Source organism: Podarcis pityusensis (genome assembly GCF_964106645.2).
Source record: "Podarcis pityusensis genome assembly, chromosome: 9".
In the NCBI taxonomy this organism is placed as follows: domain Eukaryota; kingdom Metazoa; phylum Chordata; class Lepidosauria; order Squamata; family Lacertidae; genus Podarcis; species Podarcis pityusensis.
This window is the reverse complement of record NC_138034.1, coordinates 58,887,604-58,907,207: the sequence shown is the minus strand read 5'-3', so window position 1 is coordinate 58,907,207 and position 19,604 is coordinate 58,887,604. Positions and strand designations below refer to the sequence as shown.

Below are 19,604 nucleotides of genomic sequence, written 5' to 3'. Positions count from 1 at the left end.
CAGACTACTGTGTCATTCTGCATTCTGCTCTGAGAGGTCTTCAACAGCATCTTATTATTTGCCTTCAAAAGACTTCAGCTCATATTATCACAAAATCCCAGGTCACTTAATCAGTTCATCACTTTCCCCTCTGATTACAAATCCATGCACAGAAACAGGTAAAACTTTTGAAATCCAGTATAAAATGTGGTTTTGCTTGAGCTGTGCAATGCAAGAGCATTATGTTTGCCATGTTGTCTGTTTAGCATAAGAGACAAGTCTGGTGTCCCAACTAACCTGACCAGACTTAAAGTCAAAATGGTGTTTGTCTTTACACTATTAGAAGAAAAGGAATGTAATTAGAAAGCTTTTAGAATTAAGGTTCTGCCAATCAATCAGTTCCAGGTTCCTTTGAGTACGCCTTAATTACCTCATGAAGACGTCTTAAAGAGCAAATCGATAGTAATTATTTGATTACTATCAACGTTCATTACACCCAAATTATCTCCCAGTTTTGTCTAAAGGAAAATTTGTTACATTTCCTTACAGCAAACTGATGTATGCCCCACACAGACTGTCTTGGTATATACCATGGAAGATCTTCACTTACACATGCATATGCATGAACTTGCTAATATAATTCTACTACTACTAATCATCATTCGTATAGAGCCTTAGACATTCAAGTAAATTCACAGGAATTTGCTGCCTAAGGCAGAGCAGCAATGTTCCTGCCCTCAAGTTACATTACCCAAAGCTAGTCAAGTTATATTAGTACGCCCACAAGTGCCTCTCCTCCTCCCTGGGAGTAAAAATACAACAATAATAAATTAAACAACAATTTTCTGCCTCTTTATGACATTCAAAATCTGTTGCATTAGGTGGCCACTTCACTCTACCTAATGATAGGGCTGGTCCTGTATTTCAGACATTTATTTATATGCATGCCAATCCGATGCCTGTTAACTTGGAAGGGAGACCCACTGTGTTCAAACTGTGCATAAGAATGCAGCCTTGATCTGCTATTTCAAGTACTTTTATGCTTTTCCACTCTAAGAGTCCCCAGAGCAGCTTACAATCAGATCATCAAAAATTATACCACTAAATAAGAATTTGAAACAATGCTCTTTAATGGCACCTGATCTTGCAAAAAGGCCTCTTCAGTGGAGGGCTCAGCAGGTTTATATGGGGAAGCACTCTAGGACCAAGCTATTTAGGGATTTATATGTCAAAATCAGCACTCTGCATTGTGCACGGAAACAAACTGGATCGATGCAACGGTCTACCTGCCATGCTCTGAAGCAGGTGAAATCTTCAGTCTAAAAAAACCCTGTCCACTGTACAACTACACATTATATTTAACTTGCCTGGGTGTTACTGGGACATGGATAGATGTGGCCAATATATATATTTTTAGAAAAGGATGCAGTTGAGGGACCAGACCCAGGAATGAAAGGCATCTCATGACAAGAGTGTTACTTGTGTACCCAAAGGAAGGGCTGGTCCTAAAACTGTGAAATCATCTCTCTAGCCCAGGAGGAACCAAATAAATGCCCTCCAGGGGCTGTTGGCCTCCAGCTCCCATCAGCCCATCACCCCCAGCCAGCCAGTGGTGGCAGGCACTGTAATCCATCAACATCTGGGCGGCACAACTTTGGCTGCCCTTGCCCTAGAGAGACTCCCTACACAACATAACCTTCAGAGATCAGTCGAAACATTTATTTAAAAAGGCATGTGGGGCCACTCTGAAAATGAATTCTTACTGCTGCTGTTTCTCTACCTAATTTATAGTGTATGTTGGTTTTATGATATGGCTGTCATTTTCTAATATTGTGATTTTAATGATGCTTTGTGAGTTGCCTAGAGGGTCCCACTGGGACTATAAAGTGAGATGCAATTTAAACAAAAATAGACACACACAACTTAAGGAAAGCCACGTGATCCCAGACTTGAATACTGCAGTGTGAAGCTTGGCTGTGGGGGAGCCGTTCTCCACAATTCTAGAGTAACCGAGACAGCAAATACACAGCTGGCCATGAGCACCATCAGGTGGAAAGGTGGGATACAAATTTAACAAAAGAACTGGTCCTCAGTATTGCAAACTGTGGTGCAGAAAGGGAGAAGGAAAGGAAATATACAGCACTAAAGGGGACAGTTTGCAACAGTTTCCGTTTGCATTTTCTTAAAAAGGATAGTGGTAAGGGCCCTTCATTTACCCATAAAGAAATGAAGAACAGTGGCTCTAGTTGACCCACATTGCACATTCCTACCACATCTCACCATGTAAGCTTTATTACTGATTAGTGCTGGATGAGACAAAAACATTTCTGCTACCATTACACAAGGAAGAAAAACAAGCCGTTTTTACAAGGAACAAGGCATTATTTATGACACGTCATTAGGCTTTGCTGCTGCACCTAAGACTTTTGGCAACTGTTCAGGGAATGCTTCAGCTGAATAATTTCAGGAGTAAGTCTGTCAGGAGAAGTGCAGCATTGTGCCTTTTATAATCAGAACGCCTCTTCAGCCTTTAGTGAATGTTGGGGGGGGGGGGGATATGTACATGACAAGCCATGGATGATTTATAAATAGCAGTATATGATTGGCAGCTTAGGAAAATTAGCACACAAACATTCTATATAGACACTCTATATAGGAAGGAGTTTTGAGCACATATTCATTACCCATAAAGTAGGGTCAATGGAACTGCCACAAATGAAAAGGTCTGTAAGGATATCAGGGGGTTACTCGAGAGCAATCAGGCAAATGCCTCCCTGGTCGGCTGTAAAGCCTCGTTATTGGTGCCAAAAACCCTTCACCACGCAGAGCGCCACTCTCCTGTGGTTCGCTCATTCACTGGCAGAATCTGTGAGTGGGCGGTTCTTAAACCTTCCCCAGCAGAGTAGTTTCTTGATGCCCAATCTGCGCCTCCCCTCTCGGCGTGGAAGCCTACTGCACAGGGAGGGCGTGGGTAATGGAGGACCTCTCTCCTCCCCGCTTTGCCCAGGCAAAGTATCCTGGCACCGCCTCGCCTCCTCCAAGCCCTGAAGCTCCTCTCCGCTGGAGGCGTGGTTACTCTCCTCCACTGAGGAGGTCTGCTTCCCACGATCTTTGGGGGCTCTCTGTAATCCATCCGGCTTTTCCCCTCTCGCCCCTGAGCCGATGGCAGTTCCCTGACAGGTCACTAGTGAAGAATCCATGTGAAGTGAGTTCACCATTTCTCCCCGCTCCACTATCATTTATTTGTTGTTTGGTACCATGGACCATTCCTTGTCTTCATACCAATTAGAAACAGGCCAGAATGTGATAAGAAAAGACAGTGCTGGATAGACAATTCAAGGCAGAAGCTCCACACAAACATTCATCCAGGTGATGCTTGCAGCAGGCTTCCTCAAACTCAACCACTGGTCCTGCTAGCTAGGGATCATGGGAGTTGTAGGCCAAAAACATCTGGAGGGCCGAGTTTGAGGAAGCCTGGTTTACAGAGACCTTTCACACACACCATAGTGGTTATTGGCAGGCTGGTAATCCCAGGGCAATAGTCTCATAACCAGCTAGAAGAGAGTCTACATTAATAAAAAAATAGGAAGCTCCCACTTCAATCATATTTCAGTCTGTGTCAGGAGCTGGAGTCCAACATAGGTCAGCAGAAAAAAATGGTGACAATGAAGTTAATTCCTCATTCAAATCAACCCAAACTGTGAAGACCTATTGATCCCTGCAACTCTTCCCAGTAGGTCTTGCCCCAATGAGGCAGTTGTGAGGACTGAAGGTCCTCGCCTTCCCACAGCTGCCGAAGTCCCCTCCTCTCAAGGGTCTTTTCCAAGCAGCCATTGACAGTATCTACACACAACCAATCTCTGCTCTGCTCTTTTCATTTCTCTGCATGATCTAGGAGACCGGGAGAGAGAGGGGAGCTGGTCACAGAAGGAGTGGGAGACCAGCAGCCTGCCTCACCTCTGTCTTCTGGCCGCCCTGCTCCCCTGCCTCTGATTCTGCACTGCTCTCTGCCACAGCCTCTTCCTGCTCACTTCACCAAACCCTATTGCCCCTTCAGCTTCCGACACCTCCCAGTCTGCTCCCTCTTCTCCCTCTGACCACTCGTCACTGTCCTACCACTAATCCCCTTGCTCTGAGCATTCTTCCACTGGGGGTTTCCCTCGGGGGTTCCCCAGCTGGTGCCTCCCACCACTCCTCTGCATCCAGCCAGTCCCTGACAATCTGCTTCATTTTTAGTGTTAACTGTATAAATCAACCCCTAGGGTCCCCATGTATCTTGCTTCATAGAGATCAGTCTTCTGTCCAAAGTGCAAGTCCTTTTAAAGATAAAGAAAAGATAGCAGGGGTCTTTCAATCGCCTATCTATAGTTAGTAACTGGAAAGAAGACAGTTCCTACTATGATGAGATGTACTTATACTTAAATTGCAGGAATTGTTTCTGTATTTGCATCTCTACATATCAATTAGCCTATGCAAATCTTACAAAAATCCACGCCTACTTTTGCCCTCTTTTTTGGGGGCTGCAGTTCCTCTTCTATGGCGATGCCTAAGTGACCAACCTGAGCTCCCGCAAACTAATGAAGGTGATGCAGGGAGCAGGGAGCACTTAAAGAATTTGATTGTTTCAGCTGCAGAGTGTGCAGAATCCCAAATTTAGCCTGTCTCCTTGGCGTTATCCGGTTGACAACACTTCCAAGTTTGAGGGCTTTTTCTGACTGGTCAGCATGCTGATTCAATGCAGCAGAAGCCTGAAAGCCACATGACAGCTGTGACAATCCCTGCTGTTTCCTGCTAGGTCAAACGACAGTCCACAAACTAGCTAAATCAGCACTGGTGGCACCAATCTTACAGAGTAACGGAGTACTGCTATCTCACTTTGCATCTGGCCTCCCTTAAGGTAGCTGCCTCTGCTTTTGGCTACTGCTAAAATCAGCCATGGGGAAAGCTGCTGCTTCCTGGGATGAAACCTCAGGCAGGTCTGTATAACAGGTGGTCCTTATGGCATACACAGCACACCATCCATGTGCAATGGCTTGTCACATGCTTTGCAACTCCACTATTCCTGCTCCTATTTTATAAAACACCTGGTGAACCACAATGTATTGCTGGCATGCCACATATGGTCCTGTGGGACATTCATTGTGCTTAGTTTTATTATGTTACTCAAGATCTGCACATCTGCAAAGCAAACCAACAGAATACACACACATGCACACATGCACAAATATATATACATGCATACATACTTGTACGTGCATACATAGATACATGCACAACATTTCTGTATGCTACTTTTATGCAGACAGTGCGTATATGGGCAACCAACAAGGACCTGGGGAACAGCCTCATTGGCTCCTGCATATGTCAGCAGGTTAGATGCCTCTATTACTAATTCTCAGAAGATGTTTTCTTGTGCATGCAAATTCCAGAGAAAATGAGAAGACACCCACGGACCATGTGGACTAAGATGGGCAGATAGGAAAAGATTATTGTCTTTGGGAGACTCAGACCTTGACACTGCTTAGAACTTAATCCCCTTTTAATGAGTCCGGGATGCAAGTAATAATATTATGATGAATAAAATGCAGTAATTTTCCAAGAGAAGCTGTCAGACATTGCCCCAAATAAACCCCATGCAGAGCAAGGAAGCTTTGCTGGCTTGCTTTTTTTCAGCTGCAGGCAGATAATAGTTTTTAAGAGAGTTTAAGATTGTATAGCACAGGTAGTATCGCCCATGGTGTACTAATTTGTTCTGTTCTGCTGTTACCTGTTTTGAAATAGGTGTTGCAGGTTTTTTTAACCACTCTACAAATACCTACAAAATTGGATTGACCTGTGGTGACATGGGAATGAGTGCACACCCACCAAGGGCAACACCTCTTTGATACCATCTTCAGCTTTCCAAGACCTATATACCTTGTCTTCATCCTACTCCTTCAAACACTTCCCCCCTGTGTTTCCAATCACTACAGAAACCAGTCACTCTGCTTTTGTAACAAAGATAGTACGCTTTGATGTTCTGGAAGACATGGTGCCAAAATGCATTCGGAATGAAAATTGACTTTGCTAGCAAAGCATTATAAAATGCAAACATCTTCTAGGCAGAGGTTATTGATATTGTTATGGATTCTTGTTATGTAAAACTCTTGGGAATAATCCACTCTGTAGGAAACTTGCAAGTGGTAGCAGTAAGATACTGGCAATCCAGCCAAATACTTAATGATGGGAATCTAAACTTCACATCAGTACAGTGGTACAGGTTACAGACGCTTCAGGTTACAGACTCCACTAACCCAGAAATAGTACCTCAGGTTAAGAACTTTGCTTCAGGATGAGAACAGAAATCGTGCTCCGGCAGCACGGCGGCAGTGAGAGGCCCTATTAGCTAAAGTGGTACCTCAGGTTAAAAACAGTTTCAGGTTAAGAATGGACCTCCAGAATGAATTAAGTTCTTAACCCAAGGCACCACTGTATAGATGTCACCAGTGAAGGACCTTTACCATGATGCAGCAAACCTACCTAGGCTTATCTAGTAGTGCCTCTCATTTCCCCAGAGCCCAATACCCGCCCTGGATCCCCTGCCTTCCGGCTTCCCTTGGTGGACACCTCTGACCACTGCTGCCCCACTCTCTCTACAGCTCCCCTTCAAACCTGCTCTCTCTTCCCACCACTGCCGGCAGGGAGCCTGCCCATCCTCCTGCAACCATACAGTTGCCTCAGGCCGAGAGTGGTGTGTGTGTGTGTGTGTGTGTGTGTGTGTGTGTGGAGCCTATTCTGCTATGGCTAGAAGCTGCCCAACCTCCCCGGATCACAGAGTTCATGGAGAGTGAAAGTGATGCTCTCGCTTCCAGTTTCCGGAATACCACACACACTTGAACACGAGCCAGTATTGCCTCCCTTTAACCTGCAGGAGACAGTGAGAGCCATCAGGCAGGAGCTCTCACACCTTGTGGGTAGGTGGGCAGGCTCAGAGATGTAAATGGCAGGTCCAGGCCCCTGAGAAAGGAGCACCAGGTGCTGGCACTGCAGCCACAGAAGAGGAGGAGGAGGAGGAGGAGGAGGAGGAGTTTGGATTTGATATCTTGCTTTATCACTACCCGAAGGAGTCTCAACGTGGCTAACATTCTCCTTTCCCTTCCTCCCCCACAACAAACACTCTGTGAGGTGAGTGGGGCTGAGAGACTTTAAAGAAGTGTGGCTAGCCCAAGGTCACCCAGCAGCTGCATGTGGAAGAGTGGGGACGTGAACCCGGTTCACCAGATTACGAGTCTACCGCTCTTAACCACTACACCACACTGGCTCTCCACACTGGAAGAGCCCACCACACTCAGGACACTGTGCTACCGCCACATGCTGAAATGCTGCTGCTGCCTACCACACCATCTGCACCTCAGAGAAGCAGTTCCCCGACGGGGCATCTGCGCATAGCCAAGTGATGAGACAATGGCCAGTGCCAACAGCAGTGGCACCATGGGCAGCTGGAGCCCTTGCTGTGTGCACCACATAAAAAACCCCAGAAAAAACTCACCTCCCCATCCCCTCCCTGGACGTCATTTTAGGCATCCGATTTCCGTACATGTCTGGAATTTTCTGGATGCATGGCAAGCCTAAACCTACCCTAGATTTGATCGGAAGTATACACGGGTTAACTTGCAGGATAGAACTAGCACCTGGTTTTATAAGTTTATTGCAATGATGATTATTGCCTAATGGGTGATGCAGATGGCAGGAAAGAGAGATTAGATCTCCACCATCCTTGTGACTTCAAGTAGTTCTTCAGCTGAGTTCTTCTAAGTGGTCAGTGGGCTTTGGGGATCTGGCCCAAATGGTGGGTTACTGGAACCCTTGGAGGCCTGCTGTAACAAATTCATAAAAGCACTTACATACATTTGCTCCAAGTTAAATGCCACTCTTAGTATAGTTAAGGAGGAGATGAAGAGCTGGGCCACTGAGCCCAATGGGTTCCTCACCTGTGCTTTACTTGCTAGCTCATCTTTGAGTGAAGTTTGTACCTCTCCCATGCATAAAAGGGTCTTTTCAGCAGTGGCTCCTCAGCTATGGAATATCAGTTAACACTCCCCCCCCCCCCACACTGGCTAAAAAGCTTATCTCTTTCCCAAGGCTTTTAATGCTGTGGCTCCTTGATGCACTAGGACACCAATTTCTATAGTTAGGAGGAAGAGAGGTAATATTGACTGATATTTTTTATGCTTTCTATTGGAACCATTTAATTATTTTTATTGGTATATTGTTTTATGGTTAGTTTGATTTTATATTTGATGCACCCCATTCTGGGATCACTTGCTTGATGAAGAGTGGCTTGAAGCAAAATAAATAAATGAAATGAAATACATTTAAATCTGCATTATATCAGGCCACATGCACTGATAGGGAAAGCAGCAACTGAGGTACATTTCAACTGCAAATTCTCAGGGCAAAAAACTGCAGACAAAGTCATAGAAGAAAGTAATATAGCAGCAAGCGCTGGTGCTTTTTTTATCGTTATCAACTATTTACAAAGAGGCATTTATATGTTTTGCATCTCTGGGGAACTGGCACTTAGCATTAAAAATACATGAACCACCAATGAAGTTCTGGTGAACCTTATGGCCTGTTAATAATGCAAAAATCTCAGAATCCAGGTGATGATACAGGTAAACAATAGAAGGAAGAATGCTGGGAGAAGAATTAGCCTAATGTACAAGAGAAATAATTATGGAAAAGGCAGTGTTGGTTCTTATCTCTGCTTTCTTTCTTTGCTCCCCTATTATAAAACAAAGTATTGTACAACATCCAACCTCATGCACAAAAAATGAAGTCTAAAAAAATGCACAGTAGCTGTAATCAGGAGGCTAATATATGGTAATTGCAGCATTTAGATCTCCACACACACAATTCTAAAATGAATGAGTCTAATTATTACCTTAAGGGCATCTTGGGTGTCATCCAGGCAGTAGACACGGATATTATATTCCAAAGATGAGCAGATCAGTGGTCCAAAGATGGCCAGCTTGAGACGCTTGGCAGCTGCTTTGGTGATCGACTGCCCTACCAAGGCGTAGGTGCTGAGAGTTTCTGTCAGGATATGGCAGGCCTCTGGATCCAACTGAATGTAGCATGGGGTGGTGAAGTTTTCTTCTCCAACTGCTACCACATCCTAAAAGGTGGAAAGTTAACAACACAAAAGAACAAACACGATCAGCCATATGCTTGATGGGATCCATCCAGCTCACTGTTATGATTCAGGAACCACCTACCCAATTAAGGTGCAATGGTGAGATTTTTCAAAAGCAGGAGGTGTCTGACAGCAGAGATAGCCAAGAAGCTGAGTATCGGGGGCCAGCATTCAAATAAGTTTAGGGACTATATCTTTTGGGACCCTTGTTTTTTATTTACTTATTTCTAGAAGCATGAATTGATGCTTTTGAATTATGGTGCTGGAGGAGACTCTTGAGAGTCCCATGGACTGCAAGAAGATCAAACCTATCCATTCTGAAGGAAATCAGCCCTGAGTGCTCACTGGAAGGACAGATCCTGAAGCTGAGGCTCCAATACTTTGGCCACCTCATGAGAAGAGAAGACTCCCTGGAAAAGACCCTGATGTTGGGAAAGATGGAGGGCACAAGGAGAAGGGGACGACAGAGGACGAGGTGGTTGGACAGTGTTCTCGAAGCTACCAGCATGAGTTTGACCAAACTGCGGGAGGCAGTGGAAGACAGGAGTGCCTGGCGTGCTCTGGTCCATGGGATAACGAAGAGTTGGACACGACTAAATGACTAAACAACAACAACAACAAGAATCATGTCTAACATGAGTCTACCACTAAAAAGAAACACTAGTTATATAGATACATTGACTTCTAAAAGAAAGCCTAGCAGGAAAGGTGCACTGATCTATTTCTAACAAAACATCTCGTAAATGCCATCTCACTCATTCTATTTGCAAGCTTACGAAGGAAGAGCATAAGTGAAGATCAAGAGCATGGAGAAAACTGACCTGCATAACTGATTATGCTTGTGGACAATTATCCTGCTCACAGGTCCATATACAAAACCATAGGAAAAGGGCCATAGTGCAATGGCAGATGACCTGCTTTGCATGCAGAACGTGCCAGGCACAATCCCTAGCGTCTCCGGGTAGGGCAAGGAAATAAATACCCCGTCTGAGATCCTGGAGAAGCAATGCCAGTCAGAGTGATGGACTGGACCACAGACAAAGAGATACTTTTGAATACTTTCCCTGCTTATTTTTCTGTGCAATACTGCATAGGGACAAAAGGTGTCTGGTAAGTTTGGTTCAAAAATAAAACAAGCAAGAACAGAGGAATGTGCAACTGCAAATGTTGTATCTGTGACACACGGCGCTCTGATGAACCTTCTCTCTGCAGTCTCCAAAGGATGCTGGCAATGCTGGTGATCCAGGGAAATAGGGCTGCTGGATCTGGTTATTTCCTAGTTTGGGAACAGATTCAAGACTCTGGGTAGAGGTGATGCTGCACATTTGCAAAGGTGACACCATCCTTCCTAAGGGCTAGGAAGAAAGGTGCCACCTGAAATGCTGATTTTACGCACCCCTGCCAGACAAGCCATGAAGCATTTGTGCAGGCGCTCATAAGGCTGACCTGCCTCCCGCCAAGCAAACATCTGTTCAATTGAGTAAGAGCAAGACTTCCGGGGTGGCGCCATCGGTAATGGCGGACTCCCTCTGATTCGGAGGGACTAGCTCTGCGGAAAACGGGTCTTCCCGCTACGGCGAAGCGGGGACCCTTTGAAAAATCACAGGCGGATGAAGCCTGTGACCATGGGACTCGGCGGGCACCTTTCGCGCCCCCCCAACTCGTAAAGGAACCCAGTTATGGGCTCCAGAGCGAAGAGGGGCAAGTGGCGCGGTGCTGAGAGTCAACTGCTTCTTCCGTGGAGCGAAGCCGCACAGCCGTTGCCGGAGAGCGCTGCCTTTTTCCTGGGACAATTTGACTTTTAAAACAATTATCCGTGAGTAGCTTAATTTCGGACAATTGGACTTTAAACAATAACCTGCGAGTAGAAAGGAAAATTGGACTAAGAAATTCTTCTCAATTTGGCACTGAAACGGGAAGGTCTAAACAGGAAGTCAGCCTTCCGTTTCTTGTAGATAGATTAAAGCAAAGACATGGCAAACTAGAGTTCAGAAAATCGCTTGTAAAGGATTAGCTTTCATCATTTAAAATTGTTGAACCCCCTTCGGAAGCAGGAGAAGAGGGGGGATTTTTTCCGGACTGTTTAATCCTGCAGAAGAGAGTGTAAAGAAAAGTAATTTTCCACCGTCTTGAACCTGGGAGCCGGGTGTCAGAACTGACGTTCTTTGGGAAGCTCATTGACCATAGACAAACGTCTTTGACAGATAGTTAAAAGAAGAGAAACATAGTGATTCCATTGTTCTCCTTCGCATTTTAAAGGAACAAATATTGACAAAATATCTGAAAAAGGAAACTTTGTTGTTAGATCTGCCTTTAAAAGAAAAGAACAAATAGAAGTTCTTCCCCTAGAGGGAGCTTGTGAAACTGTTACTAAATCTGAATCGGGGAGCTCTGCAGCTGCAACAGATTACGATCGTGGGAACAGACTTCTGACCTTGCAGAACAATGTATTCAGAAGCTCTGGTGCGTGCTTTCTGCAAAACAAGTGCCCTATTGGAACAGCTACATGAGAAGACGGACTTGATGACTGTTGCGATCAGAAATTTTGGACAGGTAGTGGGTAACTATATAGAGCCCACCCAGGAATTAAATCAGGAGTGTGCTCTGACAGATCAGATGAGGGAAGAGGATGTTGCTGAACCTCGGGTGCCAGAGATGGAGGGAGTTGTGGTCCAGCAGGAACATGAGTTGTTGGATCTGATAAATGAACTTGGAAAAAGCCAGATTTGGAGAGATAGAGTTTTGTTTGGTTTGGAAATGGGGGGTTGGATAGACCCCCCTATGCAGGGATGTTTTGACTTTCCAAGTCTGGCAATGGGCCGTGAGATGTTTGGGGTTGTGGGGGCTCTTAATTCTGGAGGGACTTTGAAACATGTTTTTAAATACCACATGGAGTTTAGTGTGGACTATGGAAAAGGGGCTGATTTGTCGAGAAGGGTCAAAAACACTGTCAAGTTGGAGTTCCCACGAGTGAAAGGAGCAGGAGACAAAGTAAAGTACAGGCATAAATATGAAGAAGAGCCGCGGAAGGGACATGGAAGAGACTTAAGGGCCTTGGACATAAGATTACCAGATTAATGCGCCAGATTGATGGGATAGAAAGGACTGACAAAACCCGGGACCAGGAGGAAGAGATGCTGGATGAAGATTGGAAGAAAAAAAATTTATTAGGATTGCTTTATAAAATTGATGAATGTTAGAAAAATGTTGAAAGAAATTATTTGGATTTAGCAAAAATGTTAAAAGAAATTTGTAAGAATATGTTATGGTTATGAGAAATTGGTATAAATAAGATGTAAGTTTTAAACTTTAGAGTTTTTTATAGTAAGATAAGGTTAAAATAGACTAAGGTAATGTAATGACGGATTGTTTGCAGACTATGTGTGTGATTCTGGAAACTAGTTTTAACAACTGCATGGTCATGATGAACATATGAAGTTGCCTTCTCCTAAAAAAGAGCATTGGTCCATTTAGCCCAGTCTCTTTTCGCAGCCCTGAGCTTCTGGATTCAGAGATGCTTCAGGGCTTCCGTTAACGGATGGAACAATGTATTTAGCTGTAACTGCTTTTGGGTTTTTTTATAATTATAATTGTTTTTAGAACGTTCTGTTTTAGAGTGTTTTAGCTTTGTTTTTAAATTGTGTTTATCTGTCCTGGGTTCCTTGGGGATATAAATTCAATCCATCAATCAATATTTACTTTTTTATTGCATTTCTATACTGCTTCACAGCAAGGCTCAATGAACGAAATACAAAAATGAAATATGAGCAATAAACACAATGAAACACCATATACAGAATAAAAGTAAATAGCACGCACAAGGAATAAAAGACAGGGACTCCAACTGAAGCCCAATTCAATTAAGGGCTCTTCCACCACATTACAGAAAGCAAGAACGCTTGTAATGGAGTTTCTCAGTGCACATGAGGAATATATGCAGAAGAGGCAGAATCTAAGCTGTGTAGGACTTTAAACACACATACAAAACACTTGAACTGGGACTTGAAATAAACAAGTAGCTTGTGCATGCAAAACATGTGTAAAATAGTCTGAGCTATAATTTCCCCCATCTAATCTAAGGTCACAATTCAAACCATCGTCCTCTGTCTGCAGACCTACACAGAAAGGCAGAATCAGTGCCATATCTGCAGCCCTGCTGGCAAAGATATCCAGTCCAGAGGTGGCGTCATATTGCCACTATTTAGAATAGCCAGAAAATTTACCACAAATGACTAATAACTTGTCCTGAAGAGTTGTGGCAAGCAAGCAATTATGGTGGTATATGGTGAAGGTCTGTAGACTCACCTCCCACTGTCCCTGGGCAGTTTGGTTCTTCAGCTGGATCTTCCAGTCTTCCGTGTTTGGTTCCGCACAGTGGCGCATTGTCAGAATGACAGGGCGAGTCAGCAGTGCTCCTGGAGGTCCACAGCTCACCACAGGGGTCAAAAGGGTTTGGCTGTCTTCTACCGGTGGTCTGGCAAGATTATAGGAAGGGAAATCCATGTTTTTCACATGATTTTAATAAATATTATGTAGAAGCAGGTTTGTTTTTCAAATCTATCATCATAGTTATTCCTTAGTGGAAGATGCGATGTTCCTTAATGTTTAAACCATTGCACAAGAAGGAAGAACGCAAGACAAAAACCACAAAAATCCCAGAACAATGGTAGCCAGCCTTTCTGGTAAGTGCAGCAAAGTTCAAGTTGACTATAAACTATAGAAGTATTTGCCAACCTGGTGCTCTCCAGATGTTTTGGATGACATGTGCCATCAGCCCCAGTAGTTCAAAACATCTAGTGGGCACCAGGTTGGAGAAGGCTTCTATAGAGCAACTTTAATTAATTGTATTTTTTATTTTAGATTTATAAACCGGCTCACGGCTGGAGGTCATCAAAGCAGTAGACAAGATAAAAAAAAAAAGGATAAAACAAGACACTTGAGTTCTACAAGCAATAAAATCATTTCTATGAAAACAACCACATATCTGCAAATATACAATGAATGTTCCATTGGCAACTGGGTCGCACCCTCAGGGAAAGCCATCTTCAATACAAACGTCGTCAGTGACTTCAATGACTGTCTAATTTAGGCTGGTAAGGGATGCGGGTGGTGCTATGGGTTAAACCACAGAGCCTAGGACTTGCTGATCAGAAGGTCAGCGGTTCGAATCCCCGCGATGGGGTGAGCTCCCATTGCTCGGTCCCTGCTACTGCCAACCTAGCAGTTCAAAACCACGTCAAAGTGCAAGTAGATAAATAGGTACTGCTCTGGCGTGAAGGTACACGGTGTTTCCGTGAGCTGCTCTGGTTTGTCAGAAGTGGCTTAGTCATGCTGGCCACATGACCCGGAAGCTGTACGCCGGCTCCCTTGACCAATAAAGCGAGATGAGTGCCGCAACCCCAGAGTCGGCCACGACTGGACCTAATGGTCAGGGGTCCCTTTAAGTGATTCCAGAGGGTGGTTCTAGATCAGGGGCAGGGAACTTCATGCCAAGCAGTCAAATGTGACTCTTCAAGCCTCTCTACGTCACATTCTCTCCCCAAACCATACCCCATATTGCTCCTTGTCTGCACTCATCTTGAGTGCTTCTGCCTGGCTAGAATGCATCATTTGATCATGTTTCCTGCTCTTCCGGATGGAGGACAAAGAGTTGTGCATTTGTAGAAACGTCTGGGTTTTGCATGGTTGAATTGTGACCATGCCTACCACTTTCATGTGTCACCCAGAAGTGCCTACCACCTTCCCTAGACTTGTGGCCCCAATCTCATTTTATATGGTCCTCAGCACTTCCTAAAGCTGCTCCATTCTCCTATCCCTCCAGAGATCCTTCATTCCTTCCTGCTTGTTCCCTCCTCATTTTTCTTGGCTCTTTAAAATGTTCTCTCCCTCTTTTTATGTCACTGCAGAACCATGGTTCGAAAGTTGAAAATAATAACACTGCCTGCACACAAGGCCTAGAAATGGAGGGGTTCTGTACTATGGATGAGAAAAGGTCCAGCAGAGAAGGGAGTAAGCTGCACTCCCAAAAGCTGCACTCCCAAAATATCTATCAGCTATAAAGACTCCAGCCTAGTCCACACACCACACTATGCCAAAGTAAGGCTTACCAGGGTGGTGCAAATGAATGCTTTTGATTACTTGTTCATCGTAAAGGGCATCACTGTATTGACTGGGTTTAAAATAGTTAAATTGTCACGACTCTCTCAAGGAACACTGGGAACTGTAGTTTCATATAAGTTTTCTGAGAATTCCATTCCCTACCTAACCGTCTCAGTGAGCTACAAATCTCAGGATTCCCCATGGAGAGTTCATGCCAGCAAACCACTTTAAGCTCATGGTGAGTGCCATACAGATTTCATTAAACCGATTGTGCCATCTGTCAGTATGTCTGCGATTTGGTTTGCAAAAGTGAAATCTTGCTTTTTGACTGACATGCAGTTTCAACAGCTATATTCAAGGGAAAGGAGAAAGAAGAGTGTAGAGTGAGAAGAGGGAAATGAATCACTCACAAAGAGCAAATGGTAACCCTCCCAGTCGGGTTAACTGAAGGCTTTGCAAATTTAAAACTCTATTGTCTTCCTACTGCTGTCTTGCTCTATTAATTTTGTTTGCCTCTTCTTCCAAATTCGGATTTCCCATTTCATTCTTTTTTTAAAGCAATTTATTAAATTTTACAATAGAAATAGACATAATAAACAATGTAACATCGGTCTTAACATATTTTCACATTTTCTTTGGACTTCCTCACATCTCCCGCTCCCATTTTCATCGTTGAAACATTTTGTCAGCAATTTATCATCTTATTTAAAATCTTATATCCCTTCTATATTTCATAATCATATAATTCTCAAAAGGAGCTAAATTTTCACAGTCTTACTTAATTTCTTAAAAAACTTCTAAATTTAGTGGTGCTCAGTTGTTTTAGTCTAGCATCTTATTTAGCATTCACTCAAATTATAATGTTTTTGTAAATAGTTCTTAAATTTCTTCCAATCCTCCTCAATCCTCTCTTCTCCCAGGTCACGGATTCTGCCGGTCATTTCAGCCAGTTCCATGTAGTCTATCAGTTGTATCTGCCATTCTTCCAGTGTGGGTAGATCTTGAGTTTTCCAATGTTTTGCGAGTAGTATCCTTGCTGCTGTTGTTGCATACATAAAAAATGTCTGGTCCTTCTTTGCCACCCCTTGGCCGACAATACCCAAAAGGAAAGCCTCTGGTTTCTTAGTGAAGGTATATTTAAATACCTTTTTCAGTTCATTATAAATCATTTCCCAGAACGCCTTCACTTTAGGGCAAGTCCACCAGAGGTGGAAGAACGTTCCCTCACACTCTTTGCATTTCCAACACTTATTATCAGACAGGTGGTAAATTTTAGCAAGTTTGACTGGGGTCATATACCATCTATAAATCATTTTCATTACATTTTCTTTCAGGGCGTTACATGCAGTAAATTTCAATCCATTACTCCACAACCTCTCCCAGTCCTCAAACATGATATTATGCCCAATGTCCTGTGCCCACCTTATCATAGCCGATTTAACCGTTTCGTCTTGTGTATTCCATTTCAACAGCAAGTTATACATCCTTGAAAGTACCTTAATCTTTGGTTCTAACAATTCTGTTTCTAATTTCGATTTCTCCACCTGGAACCCTAGTTTCTTATCATTTTTAAAAACTTCTTTAATCTGAGCGTAATGTAACCAATCTCGCACTTTATCTTTCATTTTCTCCAGACTCTGCAATTTCCAATTGTCTCCATCCTTTTCTAGTATTTCCCAATATTTTGGCCATTTAGCCTCCATATTGGGTCTTTTTCGGGCCTTGGCTTCCAAAGGTGAAAGCCACCTTGGTGTTTTATTTTCCAGCAAGTCTTTATATTTTGACCAGACATTAAACAATGATTTTCTGACAATATGTGTGATGGGACGATGAGCTGCTTGTGTGTAAAATCCTAGTCCCTCAGAGTTTGGTCAAGTTTGCAAACCTCTGTCTGTAACGGAGCCCCTTAAACATGGCTCCGTCAGTCGCTGGCAGATTCCGACAGTGGTTGCTTTCGGAATCGCTTCCAACATAAAAGCTCCTTAACGGAAACACGTCTTCTGGACTCTCTGCGTGACAGTTTCCGGCGAGGAGTGGGTGTCCCTACAGGAGGTCCTGAAACCTCCCCACTGTTTTCGCTGGAAGTGTCTCTGAGCCATCCCTCCAGCTCCCTTTCCCTCAACCCAGCTCCTCTCCCCCTACTGGTTCCCTCTTCAGCTGCTGAGTCTCTCCCAACCTGTGTGAGCCCTTTCACTTCCCTTCCTTCCGATGGCAGTTCCCTGACATCCACCTCCCCTCCAGGGCCCCCTTCATCCCCTCTCGCCCCCTCCTCTACGGGCGGTGAGGAGGCAAAACCCCGGAATGAACTTCCTTCATCTTCCGATGTCCCGAACACTTCTCTCCACCTGTTGCGGTTCCTGGTCTCGAAGTACTCCTCCTCCTCAGAGTCCATCTCCCCTTCCCCTTCCGATTCCGAGAATCCTTCCAACTCCTCCTCCTCATCGGTGGTCCCAAAGTATTCCCTCCGGAACCTCTCCACAGGCTGAGGTTTCCTTGGGAACCTTTGATGGAACGTTTCTATCAATACCTCGTCATTGATATCTTCTGCCATTACCCAAGTGTTTTCTGACTCCGGTTCTCCTTCCCACGCTACCAAATACTCCACCTGATCCCCCTTCCATCTGGCGTCGAGGATTTCTGCCACATGGCTGCTGCATTCCCTTTCTTCTATGACCGGTCCCCGAGTGGCCATCCCTTCTCGTCCCCCCTCATACGGTGACAGTAACGACCTGTGAAATACTGGGTGCAGTTTCATGTGGTTGGGTAACCGGAGCCTGAAAGCCACTGGGTTGACCTGTTGAATGACCTCAAAGGGACCCAATCTCCTGGGTCTTAATTTCTTACAACCTCCTTTGAACGGCAACCCTTGGGTTGACAGCCACACCCTATCTCCCACCCTTATGGTTTCACCTTCCCTTCGGTTCTTGTCTGCCTGCCTCTTGTATTCTTCCTTCGCCCTTTCTAAGTTGAGTTGGAGCTGACGATGGATTGCTTCCATTTCTTCTACAAAATGCTCGGCTGCCGGGACACCCCATCTCTCCCCTTCTCCCCCTGGGAAAGCCCTGGGATGACACCCATAATTAGCCAAGAAGGGGCTCATCCCTGTGGACACATTCTCGGCATTGTTGTAGGCAAATTCCGCCAGCGCCAACTTTTCTACCCAGTCATTCTCTCTGTCATTGACATAACACCTCAGGTATTGCTGGAGGACCCCGTTTGCTCTTTCCGCCTGCCCGTTGGTTTCAGGGTGCCGGGCAGTCGAAAAGTTGACCTCCACCTGCAGTAAGCTCATGAGCTTCCTCCAGAACCTGGAAGTAAATTGTTTTCCTCGGTCTGAGACCACCCTCAATGGCACCCCGTGCAACCTAAAAATGTGTTCTACAAATAACTTCGCTGTCTCTTCCGCCGTGACTGCATGCGAGCAGGCTACAAAGTGGCACATCTTTGTTAGTAGGTCTACCACCACCATGATGGCTGTTTTCCCCTTGGACTTCGGCAGATCAGTCATAAAATCTATCGACACTGCCTCCCAAGGTCGTTCTGGGGTTGGTAAGGGTTCTAATAGCCCCGCCGGTGCCCGCCTCTCCCCTTTGGCTCGCTGGCATTGCTCACACCCTCTTACATACTCCCGTACATCTTCCCTCACCTTAGGCCACCAAAATTCCCTGGTGACCAACCACATGGTTTTGTGTTGTCCAAAATGCCCCGCCGTGGGGCTGTCGTGCAACTGCTTGAGTACCCTCCCCCTTAAGTCTCCTTCAGGGATATACAGTGCCCCTTTGTAATACAAAGCTCCATTTCTTTCCTCGAAACCCCCTGGTTCCTCTCCCTCACCCCTAAGACCTCTGAGCTTATTCTGGGCGTATTCATCATTCTCTGTTTCCTCTACCAGTTCTCTTTGTCCCACCAATGCCGCCCCACACACCCAGCGGTCCTCTGGAATGACATGTCTCTCTTCGGGTGCTCCCTCCTCCTCCAAATATTCAGGTTTGCGTGAGAGAGCGTCCGCCCTAATGTTCTCTGGGCCTGGCACGTAACAAATCTCAAAGTTAAATTTGGAGAACTCCTGGGCCCATCTCACTTGCCGTTGGTTGAGCACTCGTGCCGTCCTCCAATACTCTAGGTTCTTGTGGTCAGTGCACACTTGCACCTTATGTTGTGCGCCAATTAGCAGGTGCCTCCATCTCCGGAACGCCTCATGAATGGCTAGTAGTTCTCGGTCATACACCGTGTAGTTCCTCTCGGATTTGTTCAGCTTTCGCGAAAAAAAGGCACACGGTCTCCACTCTGACTCCTCCTTCCCTGGCTGCAGAAGCACCGCCCCAATCGCTCTGTCTGATGCGTCAGTTTC

At 44.9% G+C, this 19,604-nt stretch overlaps 1 protein-coding gene across 3 annotated transcripts in view; it reads right to left on the bottom strand.

Moving 5' to 3' along the window:
• Positions 1–19,604, bottom strand: part of UNC5C (unc-5 netrin receptor C) — a 342,182-nt gene that overhangs the window by 27,640 nt on the left and 294,938 nt on the right. For all 3 annotated transcript variants that reach the window (XM_081020743.1, XM_081020744.1, XM_081020742.1), the window contains 2 exons: positions 13,460–13,628; positions 8,903–9,136 (listed from right to left, as the gene is read on the bottom strand). In XM_081020743.1, the coding sequence (XP_080876869.1) occupies positions 8,903–9,136; positions 13,460–13,628 (403 nt within the window). The remainder of the gene's footprint in view (positions 1–8,902; positions 9,137–13,459; positions 13,629–19,604) is intronic.